Here is a 17,913-nt window from a genome sequence, read left to right on the forward strand (position 1 = left end):
CACATGGTGTAGTCCAAACGATAGCTGGGGATTCTGGGTAGTGTAGTGTCTTCTGCCATCCTTTACTCCGAAAAATATTTGTTTCTCCGAATCGAAGGGGTAAAATACAAAAGCATTGCACACAATTTAAACCAATCAATGTTGTGTAATTAACAAGGATAATCTGGTGTTTTTTAGTCGATGAGTAGTGCAGATATCACTGTAAAATCAATCGACAGTAAGGGGAATACTTACTTCCGGGTGTACAATTCTCCGTTATCCAATGAGAATGGACACTCACATTGCCTTTAAGGGCAGCTGACACAAACGAATGCCGTGCTTCCATGAGCGTCCATAGAAGCATATGGACATCCCAGAAAACTGAAAATGGACGCTAAGGCCCCCCCCCCTTGCGTTGGAAAAAGCCGACACAGGGGACTTGACATAACGTCAACATAGGCCGACCTGGGAGTGAGGATGTGTTGGGAGAAGATGTCGTGTCTTTCAGGCATGTCCTTTCCTAACAAAAATGACAGGAAACATAAAACATATTATTGCAGAACAAGTGTGTTATTTATGAAAGCGGTGTGTTTGTGTGTTTAGGGGCTGTAGATATAATTATTTTGTAATTGTAATGTTTTTTTTTATTTCAACAGAGCTACAAAGACAATCAGATTATGAATGAACAGTATGAAGTTCATCAACATTGAAATATATGTTATTATCAAAATAATATTGAACTGTTGTCAACACGTAGTGCAACTGTAGAAGCTTGCTCTGTTGTCTCACTGAAAGGATAACTTTTACCACGTTTTTTACAGACAATATTGAGAGATAAATAGTAGCAGTTCTCACTATGTGTTAAATATCTTTGCCTTCAATACATTAAATTAGAAAGCTGACAAAATCATAGTGCTTGTTAACATAAATGTAACTTTTGCATGGAAAAACCCCTCAACTTAAGGTAAAATAGGAAAAACGACAGATTTATCTCAAGAAATTCAACGAAAATGATTGCCCAACATTTCCTTTAAAAATGTGTTTTAATGTGAATCGTGATATACACGGACGGATGGAGCTGTGTTGATTCTGTACATCTGTCTGTCACCGTGTGCCCGCAGGGGGATGGAGGGATGGAGGCAGGATGCAGCTCCAGCTCAGCCTCCATCCCTCCATCTCCATCCTGTCACGGTGCTGTGCGTTATGACGCGGGGCTGCATTACGTGAGACTGTCGACTCAGCACCGGATCTTGCTTATGTAACGCTGCTGCAGGAGGAGAGGAGCGGAGGACTGACGGATGGCTAATTTACTGACAAATAACGGCGAGTTGGCTGATGTCTGAGCGGCTGCCGGCGGAGAGAACAATGCTGAGTGTAGCTCGCCGGGCCGCAGTGTGAGAGCCTGGTCTGGGCACCAGGGGCCTGTCCCTCCGCACAGTCTGCAGCCTGCGGAACATTCTGCTTTTTCTGCAGATGCGAGGTTTAATTGGTCTCCTTTCTGCAGGAATAAACCAATGCGGGTTTGTTTTAGAGGAGACACGCCTTCACATTCTGATCCTCGCCATCCTTTCTGCTCTGATCCAGCGGACAGCGCTGTGATAAACATGGCGGGTCCGGAGCAGTGCCAGCAGCAGGTGGAGGAGCAGGCGGAGCGCATAGATGATGCTGAGATGGCTCTGCAGGGCATCAACATGCTGCTCAACAACGGCTTCAAGGAGAGCGACGAGCTCTTCAGGAGATACAGGTAACACATGTTAGTGAGGGGGGGGGGGGGGGGGGGGGGCAAACTCAGACCAGGGGCCACAGCCCACCCTGATCTCAAGTGGGCCAGTAAAATCATAGCAAAAATAACCTATTCATAACCAAAACTCCACATGTTTCCCTTTGTTTTAGTGCTGACAAGTACATTGTGAAAGATAGATCGATAGATAGATAGATCGAACCTTTGTTAATCCCAAACTGGGAAATTATTTTGCAGGTGTTTGCAGGCCCTATGTTTGACACCCCTGTGTTGCAGTATGTTGCAGGTCGAAAAAGATAGGCTACAGGAACAATGTAATATGTGGTTACTTCAAGGTGGAGCACATGAATACAAACCGTTCAAACATTGCTCCATGGAACAGATAACGGCATGATTCAATGAATGGTCATTAGGTGTTCAATGTTAAGCCTGTTCCTCATGAGTGAGGCTTCCCCTTCCCCTTCAAAGTGCTTCTCAAATGTTTCGCCATGTCAAAAAGAGAATATACAGACTGTAACCACAAGTATTTATAAATATGGCTATTTGTTAAGCTAATGGTTACTTTTAGCATCTATTTATGAAAACACAGTTATATTTATACTTTGTATTTTTAAATGTTGTAGTCTGTAAAATGTGTAAATACAGTATTGACATTTAATTTCATTTTAGTGCCGTCTCATTCCTGCAACCTCTGCTTTTATCAGTGCTTTTATTCATGTGTGTCTATTTCTATTACTGCAGTGAGAGATGCCAAGGAAATGTCATTATACCGTATGTATGATGAGAATAAAGATATTCTGATTCAGATATGTCCCTTGAAATAATTTGACATAGTCTATTATCTACGTTTCTATATTCAAGAGAAATGTTTAAGAAAGATAATGTAATACATAGTAAAAAAAAAACGGTGCAGATTCTAAAAAAGAATCCATCATCTATTATATATTAAAAATTGTAATACTATTTGAAGTATGACACCTTGGCAGAGCCCAACTTGAGCTGAAGACCCTCTGGTGGAATGGACAGATGGTCCATCATGGAGACATGCACTCATTGCTCTCTGCACCTTTCACAAGAATATAGCTTACACCTCTTTGCTGCTTTTTCTAACCCTGCACGTCAGCCCTGTGGCTCACTTACATTTCAGAGTATTCAATTCAGTTGGTGTTGTCCACTGGATCTCTCCTCTCTCTCCTCTCCTGTAGGACCCACAGCCCACTGATGAGCTTTGGGGCCAGTTTCGTCAGTTTCCTGGTGAGTTTCCTCTCAGTCGGTGGTTTGTTTTTGTGATTCCTCTGGCCTGATCAAATGAAAGGCCAGAGGAATCACAAAAACAAAACAGTATGATAAAAAATATCGGATGTTAAAATGGATGTTTAAAAATGATTTGTAATGAACTGGTAACGGATGTTTTGGCTAGGCCAAAGCTTATCTTGCTTTCTTTTGGGTACACACCATTTGTCTTTATTAACACCATTCATTTTTGTAATAACAAAACCTTTAATAAAAACCATTTCAACATTTCAGTTAGTATGGCATATGTAATGTCCCCTCCAAAATGAATGCAAAAGGGGGGAAAAATTACACTAATGAAAATAATGATTATATTTGGTACATCAGCATAGCGTAAGTAAGATTTATAATTTATGAAGAAAAACTCCAAGAATCACCTTGGTAACCCAATCAGTCAAAGTGTTTGCTCCCATTGTCACCACGGACTTCCTCTCTGCTGCTTTCGCACATTAACATAATGGATGCATCACAACAGCACACGCACGCACGCGCACACGCACGCACGCACGCACGCGCACACACACACACACACACACACTCTCTCTCTCTCTCTCTCTCTCTCTCTGTCGCCTCGTGATGACCCACACACACAAAAACACATGATGAATCCAGAGATGATGTCATCCTCGGTCCCCAGATAGCAGTTGGCCCTGAAGGCTATGGGGGTGTGTCCAGACGTGCACAGGGATATTCAGTTAATGCAGCGTACAAGAGCATGTTTGACATTGTCACTCATATATCTCTACATGTTGCACCTTGTATACGTGACTATGTCCTTACTCATGAATGGTTCTAAAAGGTTTTAGTAAAAAATGATTCTGGCATTATGTGCAGCATCTCTCTGACTCCAACACACAGCTGTACAGATGTTCCTCTGTTCATTGTGATGCAGAAAGAGCCCTCTGTCCTTTTCAAGACGGTTACACTCCTCTCCTCCTTTACAGTAACAGGACCTCTGTTTGTAAACCGGCTCAAGCATAGCTCTGCTCAACAAGACCACATGTTCTATCCCCACTTACGCGTTTTCATATCTGGATAACAATATATATCACAATAGCATACCAATAGTGTTTGTCTGGCAATGCAGTACATTCATTTAAATAATTACCCAACTGTAAAGCCTATTTTCTTATTTCCTGCTGTAAACTGACCATGTTTAAATGGGTTAAGTCAACTGTTAATGTAACTCTACCAGGGTATTCCTATAGACAGAATGGTTGGGTGATGAAAGTCTGGCACACTGCTGTACTTAGCATCAGCGTGTGAATCCACATGGACCAGCACACACGATACTCCTCCATCATGCTGCAGAGAGCCGCGTCCTGGCTGTGTCTGTGTTCACAGAGCGTTCAATACACCGGATCGTGAGAGAGATGAAAGTTGCCGGTTGGAGTCCGCCTTGTTCACTGCATTCAAATCAGTGGTCATATAAAGTGTGATGTCAAAACAAAAACTAAATCTTAAAATGATACTCCATCAAAATATTTGACATTAGATTTTCTGAGAAACTTGAGTTAGCATATGCTTGATATGTGATTTCATCACAACATGATTTATTGAAAAATGTAATTGATGCTGCATTATCGCCCAGAATAAAAATGCAGTACATTGTTTCTTCTTAAAGATATATTAGAACCAATCCTCTTGGTTTGTGATTCAGAACGCCATGATGACATTTGAGGAGGAGAAGATGCAGACGGCCTGCGACGACCTGAGGACCACGGAGAAGCTGTGTGAGAGCGACAGCGCCGGGGTCATCGAGACAATCAGGAACAAGATTAAAAAGAGTGTAAGCTCAAAATATAAATAAATATAATATATAGACATTACACATGGCATTAAGACACCTTCACAGCAAACTGTTGTGTCTGCTGCCGTCCCGCACATCAGACTTAACTCCTGAGTTCTGTGCCATCACAGCTTCATAACATGCATCTGTTTACATCTCACATGTATCTGTTATTACAATTAGCAGTATTTTGATTTCACTGTACAGCATTTCACATGACATTGTATTTTCAGCTCATCTTATTCTATTTGACCTAGAGTTACCTTCTCCTGCATTACTCAGTTGCCCATTCGTCTTGCTATTTCATTTCTACTTTGTTTCTTCTTGCTCTGTTTTTTCTTTCTTTTCTTTTATGTCTTGTACATATCTATGTTGCATTGTTGAGCCTGTGAGGTTTTTCATTGCATAACTCCACTGTATCTGTGCATATGACAAAGACGCTGTTTGAACCTTTGAACTTTGAACCTTAAAACTAAACTTTGTCAAAGTTGAGGGGCAAAAACACCAATTGATGTTTTCCACGTCGCTTGCTGCCACAGCAGGCTGCTGCTCAGATAGCAAGGTTCATATCCTCTGCATCATGCCTAATGATGCAGGCAGCGGTGAGATCATACCAAGCCCACTCACAAATTAAATTATTGCTTCTGTGAAATGTAATCAGCAGACTGAGTGAGGAGGAGTGTGGGGGCCCGGGTCATTCAGGAAACCCTGCCAGCCTCTGGGTAAAGTGGCAGGGGGTGTAATACTGCATATTGTGTGTGTGTGTGTGTGTGTGTGTGTGTGTGTGTGTGTGTGTGTGTGTGTGTGTGTGTGTGTGTGTGTGTGTGTGTGTGTGTGTGTGTGTGTGTGTGTGTGTGTGTGTGTGTGTGTGTGTTGCAGATGGACTCACAGAGGTCGGGCGTGGTGGTGGTGGACCGCCTGCAGAGACAGATCATCGTTGCTGACTGTCAGGTGTACCTCGCCGTGCTCTCCTTCGTCAAGCAGGAACTCTCAGGTGATCAAATCAAACAGCCCAGAGAGGGTGAGCTTAACAGAACAGTTTGTTGTGGGGGTTATATGTTAACTTCTCCATAGTCAGTACATGACCAATAGTAAAGAACGGTTGACACGCCCCCAGTTTCAAGAACCACAGACTGTATTCATAAATAATCAAGTGATGAAACTGATAACTTGCAATATACTGTTAATAACTGAAACAATTAATTACATTTGTACACAAGTATGTGTACTACTCCAGTGGTTCCCAACCCGAGGTACGGGGACCTGTAGGGGTACTTGCAGGGATTGCAGGGGGTCTGTAGAAAAATAAGGGAATGCAATTTATTTCCACACAAAAAACATTTTGAAATAAGCCTGGTGTCGGTGGTCGAGTTCTGCTTCCGCAAGTAACAGTTCCTCCCGGGATGGTGTGGATTGTAACACCACTGTAGTTCGTGTTCACACTGTGGCGCCGCACATAGCGATTAGCTTACATTAGCTGCAAAGTCATGGTAAGAATGGATGCATGATTAGCCAGGGATAAACAGACAGCCGGCGGTACCGCTGCTGCTGAATCGGGTTTAGGAGGGCGTCCAAGACCTGGAATATAATTATATGAAGCCATCCCTGCAGCGGCACCAGAACACCAAACACAACAGGAGTGTGGGTACAAAGTTGGGTTAAATACAATTACAAAGGGTTTAATACCAGACAGATGAGTGAGGGGGTTCTTATGGAACCAGCTCAAGGGGTACACGAGACAAAAAGGTTGGTAACCCCTGGTTAGAGATCACCTAGGTTGGTTTAATCACATCAATTATTCTAAAGTGTATTGTTTCCACTTCCAGCTTATATCAAAGGGGGCTGGATTCTCCGTAAGGCGTGGAAGATGTACAACAAGTGCCACAGTGACATCAGCCAGTTGCAGGCGGTCAGTGAGCGGAGGTCCTCCCTTCACCAGGAGCCCCTCACCACGGACAACGCCAACCACAACGCCCCAGTGGAGAGCTGCGTGACGGCCGAGGCCCTGGACCGGCTCAAGGGCTCCGTCAGTTTCGGCTACGGCCTCTTCCACCTGTGCATCTCCATGGTTCCGCCTCACCTGCTCAAGATCATCAACCTGCTGGGTTTCCCCGGCGACCGTCACCAGGGCCTGTCCTCCCTCATGTATGCAAGCGAGAGCAAGGACATGAAGGCACCACTCGCTACGTGAGTAAACTTCCTGTGAATTGTTATTCAGTTTGTATAACAGAGACACAGCATTGGTGCTGATGGGGGAACTGAACTGAACACCATAATACATTTTACCATCAAACATCCCCAGTTCATTTATTATATTAAGACAATTATTACACTTTTATCATGTTTAAATATGCAAACGAGGAATTCTCTTATTAAATATGTGATTATTATTATACATTTCCGCAAACATTAAACTGACCTTTGGATGAAGCATGGTTCAAAATGATTGTTTTATGTTGTTGCCATGTTACAGGAGAAGCTTTCAGAATCATTGTGTCACTCCACAAATCTGAAAATCATAAATCGCCATGTTTTCAAGGAATATAAGTGAAAATAAATCGGGCTATTAACAAGATTTAACCGAACCCCTCAACAGAATAACGATATGAATGAGAGGAGATTTCACTTTTTCAGTTTTTCTACTCTTAGTATTAGAAGAAGCTTATTTTAGGAAACAAGGCAAGGCAAGTTTATTTATATAGCACTTTTCAACGCAAGGTAATTCAAAGTGCTTTACAAAAGAAATGAAAGACATTAAGCATTAAAAAAGAAAAGCTAATAAAATAAACATTAAGGAAAAATACATGGATAAAAGTTACCGTGCAGTCTAAGATATGAATAGTTCAATTAAACATTACAAGAAAAAGTACATGGATAAAAGTTACAGTGCAGTTTAAAATATGAATAGTTCAATTAAAAGCAGCGACAAAAAGAAAAGTCTTCAGCCTGGATTTAAAAGTAGTAAGAGTTGCAGCGGACCTGCAGCTTTCTGGGAGTTTGTTCCAGATATAAACAGTCCTTACAAATATGGATTGTAACACATACTGGTTCAAATGTTAAAATATAAGGCATTATCTAACGCTTACTTTTCAAAAATTGCACCTAAATATGTATTTTGATTTTGATAAGCAATACATCCCAGACCAGCAGCATATTATAACTTTTAGTATAATTAAATGTTTCTCAGTGCTGTTGCCTTGTACGTCTTTAAAATTAATGTTCACTTGTAACCCATTACAATATATCATGGAACATCACTCAAATTAGACATCATAATTTGTAAACTAGGAATATATTTTTTGAATACAATAATTATGCTAATCCTGGCCCCCATAATAACAACCCTCTGTGAGCATCTCTGATAACCTTTTGATTCCACTGCTGCTGGATATGCTACTGTATTTTAATAAGGGTATGACTGTGATTCACATGTGAAGAGGACATGGACATGGTTCACTTACTAATGTGTGACCTTCAACCCGCCATCATCTGCTGTTCCAAGGACAGGGAGGAACTTCTAACGGCAGCTTAGTATAGGTGATGACGGTTTGGGCCTGGTCTTCAAACTGTAAACTAAACTTTGATGGCAGTTCTCAAATATATATTAATTGGTCTTTTAATCTTCATTATTAGTTTATTTTTATTTCTTTATTATTATCGTACCTTTTACCTCCCTGTGTCCGTTGAACTGTTATATTTTGCTCTTATGCTGCACGTGTGCAAAAAGGTTTCACCGTCTGACCTGAAGTGAACTTCTTGTTCTCTGTTGTAATGTGTGATGTGTGCCATCATGCTACGAAAGCACTTTGAGCTGCACCAGGTGTATGAAAAATACTACACATATAAGACGTAATTATTATAATTTGTAATCATGTTCATGCTCACATGCCTACGTTTATACATACCTGAAAAACATGTCATGCCTTTATAAGTAAATACAACTAACAGTGCTCTGTCACATTTACCTCTCATGTTATTCAGTGTATTACAGATTCGGATAGACAGTGGTTTTCCTCTTGTTTTGCTCAGGTTGGCCCTCTTGTGGTACCACACAGTAGTGCTGCCCTTCTTTGCTCTGGATGGCTCCGACACACATGAGGGGCTGCTGGAAGCCAAAGCAATTCTGCAGAGGAAGTCTGTGGTTTACCCCAACTCATCTCTCTTCATGTTCTTTAAAGGACGAGTTCACAGGCTAGAGGTATGTGCAGCAGACTCTATCAAACCTCATTGAAGGGATTTATTTTTGTATGTAATGTTAGACAAAGACATTCGATGGGAAATAGAAAGACATTTTTTATTATAGAAGAATCTGAAAAGAGTCCTCAGAAGCCCTTAGAGTGATCCATTGTAAAGCTAAATAGCTTTCTCTTTCATGTTTATAATTTATATTAGTACCAGGTAATAATCGCAAATCTGTGTACACAGGTAGAAAACGTTTGGGCAGGTGAAATTATCTTTGTCTGGATTAAGCACTTTTTACTGTCTTTGTCTTATTGTGCCCCTCTTATAAAATAACTGGCCACAGCCTGTACAATTGGTCTAGAACCGCCACTGCCTCCGGTTCTGAAAAGTGAAGCTTGTGGAAGAGCCCTAAACTTGCATTCTCATTAATGGCCAGTGGGGGGCAAATCTTCTGGTTACAAGAGGTCTGATTGTATAGAGACTATAAAAAAGTCAAATAGATAACAAAGAGCATGCTTAGGGTGTGGCTACCTTGTGATTGACAGGTCGCTACCACACGTCGTTGTCCTGTTTGGGTATTTTTGTGTCATAACGGAAACGCCTTCAGAGTGTGTTTTTTAGTTTATGATAAATTGTAAAATGTTGGTTGCCTTTTCTGGCCAAAATCAGTATTAAAACAAAAAAGACACGTTTTTTTTACAAACGAAAAAGTAAAACATGCATGTCAGATGGCTCATTAACTCACCAACATCTAATCCACCATCTATTTGTATTCCTCCATTACTCAACACATGCATGTGTTGTGTGTCCAACACAACCTCTGCTGATGTGTGCTCTCTCCTTTGTCCACAGTGCCATATCAACAGTGCTTTGGCCTGTTTCCATGATGCATTAGAGCTTGCATCAGACCAAAGAGAGATCCAGCATGTGTGTCTCTATGAGATTGGTATGTGTTTATATGTTAGGTTAGTTGTGACATACTGGCCACTAAGCGCAGACCACAGCGAGGGTTTCATTTGACTCTTATTTTTGTTTCAGGTTGGTGTAGCATGATAGAGATGAATTTTGAAGATGCATACAGAGCGTTTGAGAGGCTGAAGAATGAGTCGCGTTGGTCCCAGTGCTACTATGCCTACTTGACCGGAGGTAGGCCTGTCCCACCATAACATATGCTTACACTGCTGGGATATCTGTACGTATGTTATCTTGTATTCTTTGTGTTTCTCCAGTTTGTCAGGGTGCTTCAGGTGACCTGGATGGAGCCAGCGGTGTTTTCAAAGATGTGCAGAAGCTGTTCAAGAGAAAAAACAACCAGATCGAGCAGTTTGCAGTCAAAAGAGTGAGTTTTGCTGCAGATTTAGCCTTTTGTCCCCTCTTTTTCCAAGGTCATCACAAGTGTGTCACAAAAGTTTCCCTTCTCTCTCCGGTGCCTCTCTGCAGGCTGAGAGATTGAGAAAGATCTCTCCCACCAGAGAGCTATGCATCCTCGGTGTAATTGAAGTGCTGTATCTGTGGAAAGCACTTCAAAACTGCTCCTCATCTAAACTGCAGATAATGAATCAAGGTAAATGTAACCTTCATGTTGTGTAGCAGTGAAAGTGAGCTGCAGCTGGATGTCGAAGAAATGATTTTTACCTCTGTGTTATTTCTCTGTGTTTCTGTTCAGTGTTGCAGAGTTTAGATGAGGCTTCCTGCAGGGGCCTGAAACACCTTCTTCTTGGTGCTGTTCACAAATGTCATGGGAATATGAGGGATGCTGTTCAGGTATCAGTCGGCATTAAGCACTCAATGACTTTGCAGTTATTCTACACTTTGAATGTTTCTCAGCTCACTCTTCTTTCCATTTGATCTGTCACCCAGTCGTTCCAGCTGGCTGCAGGAGATGAGTATGGACGACAGATCAACTCTTATGTTCAGCCATATGCCGTCTATGAGCTTGGATGCATACTACTTGCCAAACAGGAGGTCAGTTTTCACAGCATTCACATTTGTATGCAGACTGTAATGATGTGACTACATGCACAGTTATAACCTGGTCCTTTCTATATTACGATCCAGACTGTTGGAAAGGGGAGGTCATTTCTACTTCAAGCTAAGGTAACATATCGACACAGCAATATTCTAATTTAGAATTTATTTATTTATTAAAATATTAGAAATGTATTGCATGTAAGAGGTGTCTAATAACATGTTTTATCTATTCATCCATTTATCTATCTTAGGAGGACTTTACGGACTATGACTTTGAGAACAGGCTTCATGTCCGCATCCATTCAGCCCTGGCTACTCTGAAGGAAGTTGTGCCTCAATGACTCCAGCATGGATAGCAGCAATGGCTAAAGCTATGCTCATAGCTTTTTACACCAAGTTTTAAGCCAATCAAAATGACTGTATCACAACCCGGTGAACAGACTCTTTTTCATTCTTAAAGTATTTGGGGAAATACATTTGTTTGTAATCTTACCCAGTCAGATTGATATGAAGTGTGATCTCTGTGCATTTTGTACAGAAATAGCTAGGTGTGTTCATGCTAGCTTAGAAATAAAGAGGAAAAGGCTAGCCAAGCTATGGCTAGCAAGTTAAAAACTAAACCTAAAACTTAAACTAGACAATTATACCGGTACAGAATATATTTTAAGCCAGCAAGGTAGTCACCAATACATTTTGTGGATGGATTGCCTTCCGCTACATAGACAAGATGGCTCCCATCAAGGATGAGAAGTGTCTAGCGCTCCGCACTTAACGTTAGGAGCTCAAGAACAGACACAAAACTCAAATTTAGACACAGGCCTCATTTTTGTCTTATAGTGTGTTCAAACACAGAATGCTCTGTATAAAAAGACGTCTTAAGGGTTTTTCAAAGGGGATTTCTCCTCAGTCTGGCCAAGCTAATTAGCTACCAGTTTCCCCTTGCTTTAAGACAGGGGTGCCCAACCTTTTTTGAACCGAGAGCTACTTTTAAAGTTGCCAGTCTGCCGAGATCTACCAGTCCAAATAGAGAGGCGTAGCCATTACTGACAGCCTACTACCAGATAAATACACACTTCTACTTGTATACAACTGACCTTCGTACGATTAATACTTCATAAAATACTGCAGATCCTTTATCTTTCCTATTTCTAATCTACACACATACAAGTATTTAACTGAAGTTACACAACAGTGTTCTTGATACAGAGTTGGAGTTTATTCACATGTCACATACTACAGTGGGTAATGTCTTCAAGAAGCATTGAACAGTGCTGCCACATATGACACAGGGACAAAGAAAAGACTCTGAACCCTTTCTTTGCCATTATATAAAAATAGTGTTGCTACAAAAGTATAAATGAGGCTTACTAATAAGACAACTCAGATCTGAAGCTACTCAGGAATCTGCTGCCAAAGTGCAATAAAAAAGACAAAATTAATAGAATCAAAACCTTTTTTTGTTGCATTTTAGTAGAGTATACAAATAAATGCCTTTAAAATAGAATGCAAGCAACACTAGTTTCTTAACCTGAATTGATAATAGACTATAATCAATTTAAACAGAACAGATCTTAATGTTTGCATTCTTATACCATTTTGTACAATAATTATAATGAATAAGTTCAAACAAACTAAAACTTACAGCTGATTAATAACGGTATCTAACTTGAGTTTGTATTCAAAAACCTGTTGAAATACTACTGTTATTTTTACTGTCCCCCAAAAGCGCATCGGCAGCCTCCAGGAATGCTTCTTTCACAACTTCGCCATCTTTGAAAGACTTCATGTGTTTCGCAAGAACGTGACTGACACGATAAGATGCTAGGTAGCAGCCTTGCTCTTGTTGTTGGGCCTGGTGGACTGCTGTGCATTTAGCTGTTCTTTCAGGCCCCTCCCTAGCGTTTGTGCACTGTTTTGAAATGCCGCTCCTAAAAGACCCTTCTTCGATAAAGCCACGCTCGCATTGCAGATGAGACAGATGGACTTTGAATTGGAATAGATACAAAAATAATCATCCTCCCACTCGGAGTGAAAATTATATATTTGGGGCTTTTTTGCTTCTGCCATTGCGGTCTTGTGTGTGTGCGGACTGTCACTCCTGTTGACACGGACAACGTCAGCGAACTAGTGCCCACTGCCCACAAGCCACGCCCCGACACATGGGGTCACGCCGGCCAATCACAAAGCTTTGATGCGTTCAAGTGCATTATTCTGGCACAGGAAGATTATGTTATAGGACATTAACGATACAACTGAATATTGTTGTTCTATTTTTAGACACATCTCGCGATCGACTGGGAATCTCGGTCGATCGCGATCGACTGGTTGGGCACCCCTGCTTTAAGACCTAGTGCTAAACCAGGCTGTTTCTGCACAGGACACACATAGATTGCATTGATATAGACACCCAACAAACAAGCACATTAACCCACCATTTTAACTGTTTCTTTAATTGTTTCCAACCTAATGTATTAGCTACAGCTAGTAAAATGTGTTCTCATTAGCTTGTGTATGAAGAGGAATTCACTATTGCCTCCCCCTCCTTTCAGTGAGAAATTCAGAACATAAAAGTACATTTTTTATGAGATAATATTTCCCTAAATATCAACTTCACAATGACTGGTGAATGCGACTAACTTAATCACATATCATGAAAAGGATAAGGGAAATAAGAGTCAAATTGAATATTTGATTTTAAATATGAATTTAAAGGACTCCATACTCCATGGGTTAATCATTTTTTTTCGTCAACAATTTTCACTGCTTTTCCAAATTCAATTATCAGACAGCTGGTCATATTGCAAAAGAATGTTGGGTCATTTCACAAAGGGGCCACTTAGTATATTCATTGTGGGAATAAAATCACAAACCATATAGAAACAATTAGGTACTGTGGAAATACTTCACTAGTCACCTGAAAACAAATAATTGAAATACTTAGATGTCTTGTCTTTATAGTTATTGAGGAATCACCACACTTTGTTTTTTTATGTGAAAACAGTGGGCATTGGTCCTGTGCACTATGCATGGTATGGCAGGGTAACAGTGGCTATAAGACTGTATTAAAGTCAGATGTACGCGTATGTCCATCCATGCAAATACATGTATACGGTATTATAACACAGTACACTCTGTACTGTAATGTTACCATTTAAAGGTGCTGTTAAATGTCAGCCTAATTAACATATATTACTAGTGAATTTATTTTAATAGTGTTTTAGTAGTACAAGCTTTTGAAATGGTCCATAATAGTGACAATTTTATTTATAATACAACAGAAGTAATACTTTTGCAAATATTATTTACAGCGGGACAGACTGCAGTGTTGTTGTGATAAAGCTGAAAAGTATAATTTAGAATATGGCCAAGAATAATATTTCTGCGTGTTAAGAGTGATTTTAATAACCTTTCTCAACAGAGTTTCACACTGTACTATACTAATCATTATGTGCAGGTTATTGCCTTTTGTCATTATTCGTCAGGCTAGCAATATGAGAAAAATAATCTTACAGTCATTCACAGAGGCTTTCAACAATTAATATCTGTTTTTCATCCCATGTTCAAAGTTGGAGACATTTGTTTTACTAATGCCGAGCTGTCACCCCCTGTGGCTGTAATGGATGTACACTGTGTTAAATGTGGATTTGACCGCTGTGCAAGTGGTCAGTGCGATTGCAAGTAACGTAGCGGTGACATTTCAGTAACATACCAAATACTTCTGTCACTTCAATTATATTTCCTTTTGTCATGAGATTATGTTGAATTTGATTGTACATGTCAGGATGATGATGTTCCAATGTGTCAATGAACTCAATAAACTCCATTAACCTTGCCAAATATGTGCTGTCTTTCTTTGCCTCTGAGATATATGTTCTGTTGAAATTGCACTTATGACAGTTGTTATTTCAAATGTGTCAGGGTTACAGAATATTCACATTTCAAAATAAATATATACAGTACATAATGGATACATGGATAATGAGACAATGGGCCCAGAGATAACAATAAAGGAAGAGATGCAATCCACCACCTTTCCTACACAAAGACTATTGTTTTTTAGCCTCTTAGTCCTTTTCTTTCTTTTTGTAAATGTTTTGTTTCACTTGTTTTGGTCTTTTGGCTGTCATTTTGTTTCTCTGTGTGGTTGATTTTTGTTTCTTGGTAATCCCTTTCTTCGCTTGAGGGTTGTTTTGCCCGTTTTTATAGACCCTTTGTGGTCTCTTTGTAGCTGTTTTGCGGCAATACTCTGTCCTCCTTTAGTTATCTTTCCATAACACGACCAGTGAGGCAAATGCTCTGAGCTAATGATAAGACAGAGGTTTTATTGTACCTTCTGGAAAGTGGTTTAATGTTTTCTTACCTTGTAACATTGTACCAATCTACGGTGTCCATTTGTTTTTATTCCACCAGAGGGAGTTTATCTCACAGACAACATCCCACACTTTGGTTCTGATGACAGCAGGACGAAACAATAGGCGCATTAGCCGCGTTCACACTGCGGTACTTTTCCCACAAAGGTTCATGCGAACTTAGTTCATGCGAACTCTTTAGTTCACATGAACTAAGTACAGATCGCGTTCACACCAGAAAAAGTCCCTGGGGGTGGATTAGGCAAATGAAGCCGCTGACGTCACTTCTTCTTCTTCTGCTTTGGGTTTACTGGCAGGCCGCAACCCACTTCACGGCGTATACTGCCGCCCAAAGTCCCCGGCCGGAAGTCCCCGGAGTTGGGGACTGGCTTCAGTAGAAGCTGCTGGGAGTCCCAGCGGCTTCTACTGAAGCCTTCCGAGTAAATCGCCAGAACGCCGACACCTCCTCATCTCCACCGCTCCCATGTTTTATTTTGTGTTGCCATAAATTAGTCTCTCTGCGTTTCTGCGCTGGGCTAATGCTAATAATGCTAATGCGAGGATAATAAAATGGCGGCTTCACAAAACTTTTTGGGAGTTTTACGGGGCGTGGTTTGCAATCCGCCCAGCCAATCAGATATAGGAACCTTTTTCTCCCACGAAAGTCCCTGCTCTCTAGCAGGGACGGAAAAGGGGGTGAAAAGGTTCTCATGAACTAATTTTAGTACCGGTGTTGCAGTATAACAACCCAGTCTCACGGCATTTCGTGTTCATCAACACGATTTGTAATCTATTGATTCGTGTTCACCATCACGATTTGCCCCTTTTTTTCGTGTTGCACAGCACGATTTTAAAAGCAATGTATTTCTACTGGTAACGTGTTTCGTGCCTGCAGGCTGCAGCACATCTTTTTCTCCGGTCGGGTCGTGGAAGACCGGAAGCTGTGTGGTTCATAAAAACATGTTCTTACTCAATATCAAGCCACAGTTATTGCTTTTATTTTAAATCGTATAATTTCGGACTTTTGTTGCCGTCTGTGAGGAAAATAAATGGGGCTCAGAGCCTCAGGATACTGAAATCTGTATTTTTTAAATCTTTTTTTCCTTCTAATTTGTTATTCTTTTCAAAATAACACACTGTTATTTACTCACCAATAACACACAATTATCCTTGCTTTTATTTATTGGTTTAATTCCATAATCTCGTTTTTTTTTGGCGTCCGTCAGGAACTGAATTTCAAAATAAATATAACCGGAAACAGACGTAGGCCTATAAGGGACATTTCAAGCATCATTGCGATTGTCAACATATCTGAGTTTAGGATGGCCGAAGACACTACACTACCCATAATCCCCAGCTATCGTTTAGGACTACAGTTCCCGTAAGGTTACGCAGAGCATCAAACAGCTGTGTGAAATGGAACGAAACCACGCCAGACTATCCAAAACTGGAATCGAACACCCCTCCAGAACTACACATGCTGGCTATTGTGTTTCGCAAAATGTTCTATGGGACGTCTCTACTGAACGTTTTCGTTTTTCCCACAATTAGAAGTTGCCATTATTAAACACATTGGTGTTATCAAATGTAAAACATATAATTAATAAATGGGTGAGTATAACGTGAGTCATGACAACTGGCGACATTCTATTATTTTCGTCATAGGACTCCGGGGCGTGTACATTGAGGACTCATTGTTGATTTACCATGTCGATCGCCTCGTTTGTCGTTTACGTTCATCTTTTGCTATATCTGCCTTCCTAAGATCACTTTGATGCACATTCAGTACTCGTATGTGAGGTTGTGGGTGAGAGGTGGATATCGTGACGCTTACAGGGAGGTATCGAACATTACAAAGTAGGTGACTGTGTGGATGCCTGTTCAAAATATTGCAAACTTGAATAAATCATTTAAATTATATATTTGTGTCCGACTTTCATTTGTACATCTTTCTTAATGTGATGTATAGTAGCTCTGATAGCTGTCCATACCTTCAGACAGCCTAAAAGTAAAACACAAGTCGTTTATTCACAGCCCGAACGCTCATCGAGATGACTGGATCACTCATGACAGGTTGTGATCAGCTCCGATTAAATTGTGATATCAATGCTGTAGCCTACCTATTCTCCAGGGAGCAAGTTTTTTTTATGAAATACCTGTATCCCTCTCATCACAACAAGACTCTACACTGTGCAGGAAAAACAATTACATACATGAAAATAACCTTGATGCATGGGAATGAAACACACAAACTATCTTCCGTGGCTCTACTGATATGTCACAGTAACGGTAAACTACAGAAACGTAAGTCCAGCGGGGCACACGTTGAATACATATAATACAGTAGTTATATTATGCCTTTAAGCCATGCTTTAAGCCTATACGTTTAACCCATAAGAACCCGGACCCATTTCTACTTTTGGGGAAATTAAGGGGAACATCATTTAGACTAAATAGACCACCTAGAACACATTTCTGACAAGTAACCCCCCCTAGTGTGAAATATCTGAAATGTGACATATATGTCACATTGGGCTTTAATGGTAAAGTAACTCTTATTTATAACTTCATTAATGAGGATGATTTTTTTGGTTTACATTTGTTTGAAC

General features: G+C 40.5%; 1 protein-coding gene across 1 annotated transcript; it reads left to right on the plus strand.

Annotated features, from left to right (window-relative positions):
* Positions 1-1,079: 1,079 nt before the first annotated feature.
* On the plus strand, positions 1,080-14,781 carry LOC117445111 (tetratricopeptide repeat protein 39C-like). Its single transcript, XM_034080527.2, has 14 exons — positions 1,080-1,723; positions 2,926-2,974; positions 4,674-4,802; positions 5,682-5,796; positions 6,629-6,989; positions 8,832-9,000; positions 9,837-9,930; positions 10,023-10,130; positions 10,214-10,323; positions 10,425-10,548; positions 10,651-10,748; positions 10,845-10,949; positions 11,043-11,081; positions 11,207-14,781. The coding sequence occupies exons 1-14, from the start codon at positions 1,494-1,496 to the stop codon at positions 11,294-11,296; spliced, it is 1,821 nt and encodes a 606-aa protein (XP_033936418.1). The 5' UTR covers positions 1,080-1,493; the 3' UTR covers positions 11,297-14,781.
* The last annotated feature ends 3,132 nt before the right edge of the window (positions 14,782-17,913 follow it).

Source organism: Pseudochaenichthys georgianus, chromosome 4 (genome assembly GCF_902827115.2).
Source record: "Pseudochaenichthys georgianus chromosome 4, fPseGeo1.2, whole genome shotgun sequence".
NCBI lineage: Eukaryota > Metazoa > Chordata > Actinopteri > Perciformes > Channichthyidae > Pseudochaenichthys > Pseudochaenichthys georgianus.

Excerpts from the sequence above, each read along its gene's own strand:
- LOC117445111 (XM_034080527.2), top strand. The coding sequence starts at position 1,494 with ATGCGGGTTTGTTTTAGAGGAGACACGCCTTCACATTCTGATCCTCGC. Across the intron at positions 1,724-2,925 it reads GAGCTCTTCAGGAGATACAG|GACCCACAGCCCACTGATGA; the intron begins GTAACACATGTT and ends CCTCTCCTGTAG. Across the intron at positions 10,131-10,213 it reads CTATGCCTACTTGACCGGAG|TTTGTCAGGGTGCTTCAGGT; the intron begins GTAGGCCTGTCC and ends GTGTTTCTCCAG.